The 12316-nt window shown below is 41.1% G+C and overlaps 1 protein-coding gene across 3 annotated transcripts in view; it reads left to right on the top strand.

Moving 5' to 3' along the window:
• Window positions 1-12316, top strand: part of parga (poly (ADP-ribose) glycohydrolase a) — a 62440-nt gene that overhangs the window by 14143 nt on the left and 35981 nt on the right. For all 3 annotated transcript variants that reach the window (XM_080781921.1, XM_080781920.1, XM_080781922.1), the window contains 2 exons: window positions 6146-6238; window positions 8686-8840. In XM_080781921.1, the coding sequence (XP_080638047.1) occupies window positions 6146-6238; window positions 8686-8840 (248 nt within the window). The remainder of the gene's footprint in view (window positions 1-6145; window positions 6239-8685; window positions 8841-12316) is intronic.

Raw genomic sequence — 12316 nt, 5'->3', positions numbered from 1 at the left:
AATCTTGTCCAACGATAACAAAATATTCTTTCGTTTCCGGGTTTGCAAGGTTAAATCTCATCAAATGCTAAATAAATAATGGGCCTTGATATGAAAAGGGTTGAAAGCACTGCTCTACAGAATCAACCAGCCACACCCTTTACATGGACACAAAATCCATTCCTGAACGAAACCTAATTTGGGTGACTTGCATTTAGTCACGGCGTGTGGTCGGTTATAAATCTGTCCGGGGGGAAAGTTCACGGACGGGTTAGAGCCATTGTGAGAACGAAACGATTCTTGTAATGGATACTCTCCGAGTACGTTATGCTGATGACGATCCCACTCGCAGATGGATAGGCGAGCCAGATCTTTGTCCGTGGTCCTTGTGCTAATTGCATGGGAGTTTGTGTCCATGGCCGGTACACCCTCCTCCCTCCCTCCCTTTCTTTGAAATAATTCCTCCAAGTAAGGCAGAGAGCTTGCCAGATCAATAGCTGCCCCAGCCATTTTTACAGCTCAATCCAATTTAATTAAGAGGGCCCATTAAATCTATAAGGATGCTAAGTAAGGCCATCAGGAAAGTGCAGGCTGCTTCCAGGAGGTGTGTTTGCATCAGCGGGCTGCTACTGTTTGTCCACTCATGGCCTTGATGTGAGGATCCACTGTTTCCCCCTCACTGCCCAGGCATTTAGCAAGGCCAGCCTGTTGGCGCTCATGTGTGGTCAAGGTTTGAACAGCGAACCCACACATGCATTACTTCACTTGCTAACGAGGTACACATTTTGAACACGTTGAAAGAATTTAAAAGGACAAATCTGGAGACATTGAGCCGCCATATGATTTGTGCACACAATGGATACATTATATGAATGATTGTTGGCAAAAATAGACGAAAATGTCAATATATCGACCAGACAGACGTCTTGGCCAGGCTCTAATTCACTTCTAATGTAGGTCTGACGTTATTTTTTTGGGCTTATCCCTAAACTACTTTGCCCATTTTTATTAATTTTTTACTATTTTGAAAAACATTTTTGAATAGTTAAAATAGCCAATATACAAGCTCACAACGTGTTAAAGTAGATCAGCTAGTTGAACTATTCAAAATTGGTTTAGCATGGACATAATGGAGCCCACAGTCTCTGTCGGGTGGAACCCTCATGAGCCACAGGCCCAAAAGCTCAACGGTTAAGGATTTACCTGTGATGTCATGCCGTACTTTACTATTTGTGTTTTTTCTATTCATTTGGTCATTAAGGTCCACAGAATCCGAATGAGAGGCCTGCTCTGCCGGAAACATCGCGAAAAAAAGTTATGGACATTTTTGTATACCACACCATAGACAACCAATATAAGGCTATGTCATCATGCAAGTAGCATGTGACAAACTAGGGGGTTTTCATGATTCTGAATCCATTCCAAGCATTTGTTTTGCACGAAAAACACTCCTTGGCCTAAAAACGACCATAGCCGTCATCACAAATGTGATGAGGTCAGCACAAATGTGATGAGGTCAGCACAAATGTGATTAGGTCAGCACATTTGGGCACATTTTGCCAAGTGGCTATGGCCAAATTTAGGCCAAGGAGTGTTTTTCGTGCAAAACTAATGCTTGGAATGGATTCAGAATCATGAAAATGTTTGACATGTAAAAATGGTAAATGGTGCATTTATATAGTGCCTTTATCCAAGGCGCTTTACATAGATTGTGCATTACATTCACCCATTCACACATGCATTCATACACCGATGGCGGCGGAAACCATGCAAGGGGGAGCCCGGGTTCGAACTGGCAACCTTGCGGTTACCATCCAGCAACTCTACCAGCAACTCTAACCCTGAGCCACCGCCGCCCCACAATCACAGTTGTCACATGCTACACATGCTACTTAATGACCAAATGAATAGAAAAAACGCAAATAAAAAGTACAGCATGACATCACACCATAGGTCAGGCTGTGTTTCGAGCTTGTGGATCTGATGCGTTTGTGTGTGACGCTGTAGTATCACGGAGGGTTAAATGTTAAAGATGGAGTGCCACCATTTTCTTCCACCCTAAAACATGATCATCAGGTATTATTACAATATAAGGGGGAAGAACTTTTTCCAAAAAGTGTACAGTATTTGTTAAAATCATGCTTTTATGTGGACACGCCCACCAGTTCATTAAGTATGCCTGGATTGCCTGGTGGGTGGTGATTGGTGGTGATCCACCTGAACTGAAGCTGCACCCACAGCTGTAGTTGTATGATAAAGGGGGAGGGGTTAGGGGAGGGGCTAATAGTGTGGTGTCACTATATTACTGTTTACTTCATTGGCCCGTTTGACTGCCAAGGGTTCAGCCTCCAGGAAGAAACCCTAAATACAAAGTTAATACACCATTGCACATAAAAACAACTCCAGGGTGTCTAATGAAGTACTGTCACCTCATAGACACATGAAAAACTGGAAAAATACAAAAATTGTGGCACTTCCCATATACACTACAAGATATTCGACAAGATTATGGAAAGATTTTTAATAGACTAGAATTAGATTAGAATATAGTCTTAAAATGTTGTAGTGAATGGAGAATATTGAGATAAGAAACGATGAAAGAAAAGAAAGGATACATTCCATCAATACAAAGTTGTTGTTGTAGTCTGTAAGTGGCATTCTCAGCCCAACAGGCCTTATTAAATCCAGAGGAGCGTTTGTGCAGAGCGAGGGTAATTGTCAAGATGTGGCTTAGAGCCAATGGCCCCGGTTCCGTGATTGACACTGCAGGTGTAATGGCTGGTGGGGGGGAGGGGGAATGGAATGGAATCCAAATTAGGGCTTGTCCGTAAATTGTCTTAGTGTGTCTCCACTCCCAAATGAAAGTGTCACAGTGTCGCCTTCTGATGAATGTCACAACTCTGAGCCTGCTGCAGCCCACGCAACGCAATGCAGCTGGCTCATATTCACGTGTGGAGCACTCACTTAAATGTAGACGCGCACACACACACACACACACACACACTGTCTCTTGTTCCCTCATACAAAGATGATAAACATAGTGTAAGTATGGCCACATACTGTAGTAGAAAATACTTTTTTACAAAATGTGAAATTATGGTATAAAATAAAGGTTCTCTCCAAATGAAATAGTTATGACTGACCAGAATGGATGGAAGATCAGTTGCGTATCATTAGGCTATACTATTTTAACAACTTAAGCCCTATTTTATGCTTGAGCTATTCAAAAATAGCTAATGTACAAGACTTGTTATTTTGTGTGTGTGTATGTGCGCGTGCGTGTGTGTGCGTTCATGCGCGCCCCTGTGTCACTCTTGTAGCTGGCCGCATTAAGCCACGTGAAGAGGGTCTTATTTCAGCGTTCCCCATCACCCACCACCATCTATTACCCCCAGAGGAGCGCTTTATGATGCCTGCCAGCTCATTACTTCTGACAGCGTTTAGTCAGGCCTGCTCTGCAGTCACATAAATGCCCCCTGGCCAAATTACCCGCCAAAGACTTCCTTCCTGTTCGAAAATCTAAAGCCGGCCCTGCCTCTCCCTCGCCCTCTATACCGCGATTGGCCATTTGCATTTGGTTCCAGAAAGCCCATTTAATCAAGGCGATGCTTGTCCAGGCTAACCTTGATGGAATAAGGCATGGTGATTGATGACGCTGGCATTCGGAAGCCGATACGTTCATAAGTGATTGCGTAGTAAATCTGCGCCTGGGCCTATGATGGAATAACTGGGTGTTTATTTTAGAGGGAATCTCTGGACGGATGCTGAGCTAAGCTTTGTAGGCTGGCGGTATGTATGGATGCTCCGGGCTCGCAGCGGCGAGCCAACAGCGAGCTTCAGAGGATTGATGAGAGTTTTTTGGGGGGTTCTGTTACAACTTTCTGTGTCGTGACTGGACGGGACTGGGCTTGCTTTGCCTCTGCTTGCTGCTGCTGGTGGACATTGAGTACTCAACCACCAAAGGGTATATACTCCCTGGTCAAAGAAGAAGTAGCTCACTCAATGTTTTACTTGAGTTACAATAGGCTATTGGAGTCCTTGCTTTAATAATAATAACTAGAAAGGTCGCAATTTTGAAAATTGCAAAGTGTTGTTGCCGCAGTCGCTTACATAGGCCCCTCCCACTAATATTGTCAGCCAATTACAATGTCACGTTACCCCTGTGATCATGCGCTTGAATAGTTTGGTCTTCTGCCAAACATAGATTGGTTACATACAGCCAATTAGCTACTACAAGAATAATAATGATATAAAAAGTGTGACAATAACTATAGTCTAGTTGCCCTTTGGGCAACCACACTAATAATAATAATAATAATAATAACTAGAAAAGTTGTGGTTGCCTCAGTCGCTTACATAGGCCCCTCCCTAATTTGAAAACTTTGCTTGAATAGTTTGGTCTTCTGCCCCTTCAATGGAACTCATGTCTTTATAAACGATTGTAAAACATAGATTGATTACGTAACCAACAACAGCCAGCTAGCTACTACAAACGTTGACAATGAAAGGAGAAGTTACAGTACGTCATATGTGTCTGAGCAAATCAACTAATGTTGATAATGTATGTATATATACAAATATACCATTTTATGGTATATTTTATGGCTATGTATATAATTATTTTGTATATTTTTGCGGGGCACTAGCCTCTCCTATATACAGGTTTAATGTTTGTTTTTAGTTCAATGTTTGTTTTAAAAATGCCATTGACAATGAGGGGAAAATGTACGTAATCTTGTCCCCAACACAAACATGAAATGCCATTAACAATAAAGAGAATTTGTTTTAGATCATCATTTACATCACCTAATCAAAGTAACATGAGTTAGACTTTAATATATTAGCATTACTTCACACGGGTGTGATCATTTAAAAAAAAAACATTGTCTGATGGTTAAAAGTTAACAGTTGACAAATTAATTTATGAGGAAATGTATTCATTACTTTTATTGGATGATGTACGACGATAAGAGCGCCCCTCACGTCACACGGGTGTGATTTTTAATATCTGCCCACACTGGGAATTCTCTTCTCTATGATCAAAAATATTGTCTCTCTCTGACCTCTAGTCCTCTACAGCCTCCATACCACGCGCTCTTCAGCTGGCGGAGAGTGTTGTGTCCCCCGGGCAGAAACCTCGCATCTCCATATTTCCTTTTTTTTCCTTAAACAAATTCCCTACTACTACTTCATCATACACTACAAAAGTAGTGAAAATGCCAGATCTACAAGCTCACAGCGGCACGTGTCACATTGTGAGCTTGTAGATTTGCTATTTTTATATTACTATTTGCGATTGTTTTAAGAAATAATAATAATAAAGGAGCTGCTTTGGACATGCACGTTTTCCACCCGACAGTGACGATATAGGAGACTTGAGGCTTGTTTGTTGGATATTACACCCATCATAAGTATTGGGCTTTTTCCCAACAAACGGCAGGCTAGTCCTGGTTTATTTGACCAGCTGTGCTGGTGATTCTTTGATGAGGAAGACATGATTATATATATATATATATATATATATATATATATATATATATATATATATATATATATATATATATACCGGTGTGTGTGTGTTGATATATCTTTCTATATAGAAAAATCGATGTACAAAGTGGCGTGCAATATAATTATTCTTTTAAGATATGGCTTATAGAGTAATGTCTTGCAGAAAACAGTTGAGAAAACAGGCTTGAAAGGTTCACTTCTGTGGTCTCTAACATTACACCTAGCTACATGTTTAAGCATTTATTTGATATTTACATGTCGATTTCAGCTCTGACACTTATTTCATACTAGTATGTCTGAAATACTGTAAGTGTGCTATTAACTCATTTTGGAGAAAAAAATTAGTTTTTCTCCTCTGGTGAAAAGCTGCAATTTGCACGATGGCATATGCTCTCTGTCAAATCTCGTCACATACGTATGGAGGTATGTTGGCTGCACTTCCATTTGACATGGGTGTAAAAACCAAGCTTATATGTTGTTGACTGCTCTTCCCATACAGTCTGCTTGTCTGTCTCCCAGACAACATCTTCTGGACCAGCCATTCATGTCATCGCTCTCTTCTTCCATGATACGGTTCTGGGCACAGTCAGGGGTAGTGTGGCCCGTTTTAAACAACATGTCTGCCTTCTCTCTCCACTGCTCTCTCTCTCTCCAGTGTCTGGAACACTGTGAGGCACAGCACCTGTTCGAGGTCGTCCTGCCCGCCATGGTGAAGCTGGCGCTCAGCGCTCCTCGTCTCTGCACAATGGTAGGGCTTTTGTGGCGTTTCCCGTGTGTCTGGTGCAGTATTGTTTTCGTCGACGAAAATGAAGACGAAACATGTTCGTCGACTACCTTTTTTTCACTGACAAACAAACAAACAAAATTCAAACTAAGCTATGATGACTAAAACTAAGACTAAATATATTGACAATTTCGTCAACAAATAAAAACTAGACTAAAATGTTATGAAGGGACTAGTGGACAAGACATCCAGTATAAGTCATTTTACACTTGGTTGCATGCTGAAAATAGCAGATCTACAAGCTCACAACGTGTTGCGCTGCGACGCGTTGTGAGCTTGTAGATCGGCTATTTTCAGCAATTTTAAAATCAGCCATTGTGACGGCATCAAAAATACCAAATGCCAAAATACATTTTAGTCGATTAAATCACCTGTAGATTTAGTCGACAAAAATCTTATGATATTTAGTCGACTAAAACTAGACTAAACACTAAAACATTCCAGGTGACTAAAATGTGACCAAAACTAAATTAAAACGTTTCAAGAGACCTATGACGAAAACCAAAATTTAAATTTGCTGGCAAAAACAACACTGGTCTGGTGAAAGAAATAGCAGATCTACAAGCGTGGCTATTTTTGGCAAAGAGAGTGTAGGGAGACTAGACTAGGGAGAAAAAGTGGGGACCAAGTTAAATGACCTATAACAACTTTTTCAATTTATTTTGTGTTTTTGGGGCTCCCATATGTGTTTTCTATTCCCACAAATAACCAATTTTGAACAATCAGGCTTTCATATCATATAGGTGTTTTAATGGAAATTGCTCTCAGGAACTGATTTTGTCCTCATCGTGATGTCGTCAATGTCACCCTACTTTGTATATTTCCTCCTCTTCTTCAGTCTTCAGTTCCAAATTAGCATTTTCGCTTTGTTTACAATGTCCACCATTGTTGATTTTCCAAGCTGGTATGGAATGGAAACAAGCCTGGTTTAATCTAGCATCAGTATTATAATGACTCAAATATTAAATAATCTGCATATCAGCACCCCCACCACCTCAGGACATTGTGGTACTGAAGCTAAAACTACTTTCAAAGTCCAGAAAGAAATGCCATGGGCTGGTTATATCAGAGTGGTGATTGAGGCTCAAACCATTAGAAATAATTTGAGGGATATAGACAATATGATATTAAATATTAAAAACAGTTTTATAGTATAGACCCCCAGGGGAACCCCAGTCGGTCCGCAACGTATAGAGTTTAAATGGTTAACTAAGTAATAAATACCCACTATTCATTGTGGACGTATAACGACGACGCATCATGGCGAGATCTCCCTCTCACTCGTCAGCATTTAGTGGCTGGACGAATGTTCACGCATGCCTGTTATTAGGCGCTTTTATTGATTGCCCATTATAGGACGGCCTTGGAGGGTCTTTAGCTCTAATCAGTGTTAGATGAATGGGACCCCCGTGGGTTCAGACTGGGAACGAGGCTAGAAGCGCCACAGCCTTAACCCATTCTGGGCGGGAACCCCTTTTGGTGTTCTAAAGCATTATGTTATGCTTTAGCTGTTGAAAAATAGCAGATCTACAAGCTCATATGAACTTGTAGGTCTGCTATTTTTGAAAAATCATGAAAAATGTGGTGCAAATCTTTGAATATTTATTCTTTCAGAGCGAACGTTTTTAACTAAAATATTTGCTTCTGGGGGGTCCTTGGAACAACATATTTTCAGATGTCTTTGACATGAAAATGTTTGAGAACATGAGGTTTTTCAGAAAACTGTCAGGATTTAGAAGGCATTTGTAGAATCATTCCCAGGTCTAAATGGGTTAATTACCGCCACCCATTTATGTAATAGAACGTTGCTGGCTGGCTGGCTGGCTGCATCATCTGCTCCCTAGATCGCTAAGCTAATTATCTTCTTCCACGTCGTCCACCCCACAGAGACCACGTTTCAACCCACGTCTGTCTGTCTCACATCTGTCCTGACTATCTTATCCTCATGTCTATGCTCTTTACCCCTCCCCCTAATCCACCGTAGTCTGAAGACGACTTCACTTTCTCCCTGTATTTTTTATTTTTTTTTCTTCACCACAAAAGTGAAGAATGTGAATTAGATACCAACTTACTTAGACAGGTGATACTTGCTGGGTGCATTATTGACCTGTTATCCTTCACATAGAATGGATGCTAGGTCCATTGTTTACCTGGTATCGTATAGTTTCTTTGCGATGATACACTGTACTCACTGCATTCTATTTATGTGATCGTGTACTGTACCTTGTTTAATGTAAGTCACTCTGGATAACAGCGTCTGCTAAATGCCTACATTGCAAATTGTAATCCGCCCTGCCCTGGTCCTCTCCAACGGTTGGGATTTGTGCCCAATCACTTCGTCACCAGCCTCCCTGTATGTCTCTCTCTCTCTCTCTCTCTCTCTCTCTCTCTCTCTCTTCCTGTGGTCGCAGCCCCTCCCCCTGCTGAAGGCCAGGAGGAACCATTCGCTGACTCTGTCTCAGGAGCAGATTGCCTGTCTGCTCGCCAACGCCTTCTTCTGCACATTCCCCAGACGTAACTCTCGCAAGTCAGAGTACGCCAACTACCCCGAGATCAACTTCTACAGGTAACCATGCCACAAACATGCCCGCCTCTAGCTGCCGCTGATTGGCAGGAGCATCGAGTCTGCCTGAGAGTTCCCAGATGGGAGCAGGAGGGGGGGAACAGACCCATAAGGGTCCATTTAATTCCAAAGTATCATTTAGCTGGGGACCCCCTGGAACTCCCTCAAGGTCCCCTGGGGGTCCCCAGACCCTACTTTGGGAACCACTGGTCTATCTGAGTGTGTTCAGTGTTCATTCTAAGAAATGAGATGATACACCTTTGCAAATTCCTGGTGGTAAAGCCATTACTTAGAGACTGATTCAACCTTAACAGACATTGATCCTCAGCTTCATTGCTGCACAATGCCGCAGCCAGAGAGATGCATACGTTTCATGGTGATCAATGACAGTTCCTCACTGGTATGTGACATTGGAGCATCATTGGTCCAATTTGTACTTCATTGCACAACTGAGAAGAATCGATTTTAAGTTAACTTGCACATGACTTGAAAGTCTATTCTTTTTTTTTGTCAAGCAATGCAAATATAAAGTATTAGTTAGACTTGACTACTCAAAACCTGGCATCCCTACTTTAGGCATACCATTGTAGATAACAATTTCCCAAAAGAAAAAGGTGAAAATAACCGATCTAGTGTTGTATTACACAAGTCCTCGACTCATCTCGAGTCCGGTCTCGAGTCCACATTTTCATTTTACTCTGTCTGGTCTCGGTCTCGCCCTTAATTTGACTTAGATTTGAGACTCTGTCTCGGACCAAGGGACTCGGGACTCTTCCCCTACCGAGTCTACTCGAGTCACGACTCACACAAGTCACTACATACCCATATTATGAGGAGCACATTCACATTAACATTATAAGACAGCTATCTTGTTTTAAGAGCCTGCTCAGGGACTATACAGATGAAAATTTGCTTTTGGCTAACGCTGGCCATTTACATTATCAAATTAGAAAAAACTACGTGTTGATTAATGTACATTATCCCTGTCAAAAAAATGAAAAATGAAGTAACATGTATGTAGTGTAGCTGACCTGCCCGCCTGCTCTCGCACCTTATAATGAGTGAAAAAACAGATCTGGTCTCGACTCAGTCTCGCCACCCGTCGGTCACACACACACACACACACACACACACACACACACACACACACACACACACACACACACACACTCGGTCTTGACTCACACACTGTTTTTGGTGTAGATACAATAAAAAGAACACAAGTTACACAGTTTCAAGTCAGGTCTGTTTTTACTAAGAATAGAGGGTCCTGGTTTAAGTGCTTCCAGCAGTGGTTCCCAATTGTTTTCAGCTCAAGACCCAAAAAATAAATTAAACCGTTTGCCAGGGACCCAACCTAGTGAAAATAGCAGATCTACAAGCTCACAACGTGGCACAAATCGGCTATTTTCACTACTTCTAAAACATTTGTTTTCTTATTTATGGAATTTATTTTATTTCTTTATGAAAGTACAGAAGAAAGAATATTATTACATTTTATTTTTAATTAATGAAAAGTTTTGCATTTGCAGTTTTGCATTTTGGGTTTTCTTGAAAACCCAGTGCTTGGGAACATTAGGTACAGGATAGAAGTGATCCTAGCATCCAGATGAGGGTAAACATAACTATGTCCATAAGGGGGCACTAGTGCCTTGAAAATACCAAACAGATGTTTTCCCCAATTCCACTCAGACCCTGGCAGTCATTCAGTGAAGGGTTGTATAAACGCCAATGTTTTCGCGTCACTTAACATAAATGCCACCATTTTAAAATTGATTCTCGCTCGCATAAGATAAGATACACTTTTATTGGTCCCCGCGGGGAAATTCCAGATGGACAAGCCAATGACATGCATGCAGTCTGTCACCCCCTTCCCAGAAGATCGTAAAGATGTTTTCAATGAGTTGTAGTGACAAGTGTAGCTTCTCACAGGGTTAGGGTTAATCTATTGTTTTCTTAGCGATTATTCTGTCAATTACTTTTTTCAATTAATCAAATAATATGAAATACATTGTTATCTTTTGTTTAAAAAATGGCATTAAGCATTCTTCTATTCTTTGTCGCACGGCTCGGCAGTGCCCAGTGCAAAAACAGTGATCTACAAGCTCACTATGCGTTGCATGGCGCTGTGAGCTTGTAGATATTCCACTATTTTAACAAAAATGAAAAAAATAATGTGATTGATTTGTTGGATTGACTGCTGCACCCCTAGAAGTTGTGCTAAATTTAGTGCAGCCTCTCAGTTTTCAGTGTCTTCCCTTTCTCTGTGTCACTGAAATGACAGTAGAGTCCCTGTAAAGATCAGCGGTCCTCTCAAGACAGACTGTTGACTCACGTCAAGGAATAGAGGACGCTTTATTTGCCGATGGGTTATCAGATTGGTGGTCCCCAAATGAGAAATCAGATGTTTGCCCGGGACACAAACTAGTGAAAATAGCTGATTTTCACTACTTAATATTTTTCCCCCAAATTTCTTTGACTTTTTTTAAAATTATTATTCATGAAATTCTTTCCGAATTGTTTTATTTATTTATTTTTACTGTGTATATATATATATATATATATAATTTTCCTTTTTTTATTACTATATTTTATTTTATGAATGACAAAATCTAGGAAACAAAACAAAATAAAGTACCCTGCACTGTTTGGAGGGCACCGATGTAGACCGCTCCAAGTCTGCGTCAGCGTAGGAGTGTGTTATTGGTGCTTTCTGTTTGCGCCTACTCAGACCCTGTGTGTGTGTGTGTGTGTGTGTGTGTGTGTGCGTGTGCGTGTGTGTGTGTGTGTTTTAACTGGCAGAGGAAAGCCCTGTGCAGCTTAATTGAAACAAATGAGTGTCTACGGTGGCCTGCAGGGTTCACACAGTGCACAGCCATCCATCTCCTTACTGGTCGTCTTCAACTTTTAGATGTCACTGGGGGGGGGGGGCGGGGGCCGGCCCATTGCTGTGTACATGTGTAGATAGTCTCGCATAGCCAGACAACTATTCCACAATCTCCGAATGCTATATACAGTCTGGAACTACACCTCCCGAAATCAGTAAGGAATTAGTAAGGAAGCTGCTATTTTCCGTTCACGAAAATACATTTTTAAATATCTTTACATTTTATTTTATTTTATTTCCTTTTCTGCTAAGCAACAAGCTATATATGATTAGATGTTTTCTATTTATATTAGGATAAATTTGCGCGATGAAACGGAAGTGGGGAGGAGGCTCCACTTCCGCTTTATATTTTGCTCATGATAGATGGTCACAGACATATTTTGATGGGTCCCTTTATTTTTTAGTTTCCTGCATTTAGTTTTGAATTATTATCATTTAAAAACTTAAATTATTTTTAGTAAAAAGCGATGCGTTGTGAGCTTGTAGATCTGCTATTTTCCCGGGGAGACCTAAAATCTCTGTTGGGTCACGGGCTAAAGAGTTTGGGAACCGCTGATGTACACCACTATTTAATTTTGACGGCAAATTCTGA

Source organism: Protomyctophum bolini (genome assembly GCF_963924005.1).
Source record: "Protomyctophum bolini genome assembly, chromosome: 14".
Lineage (NCBI taxonomy): Eukaryota > Metazoa > Chordata > Actinopteri > Myctophiformes > Myctophidae > Protomyctophum > Protomyctophum bolini.
This window is presented reverse-complemented; position numbering and strand designations above follow the sequence as displayed.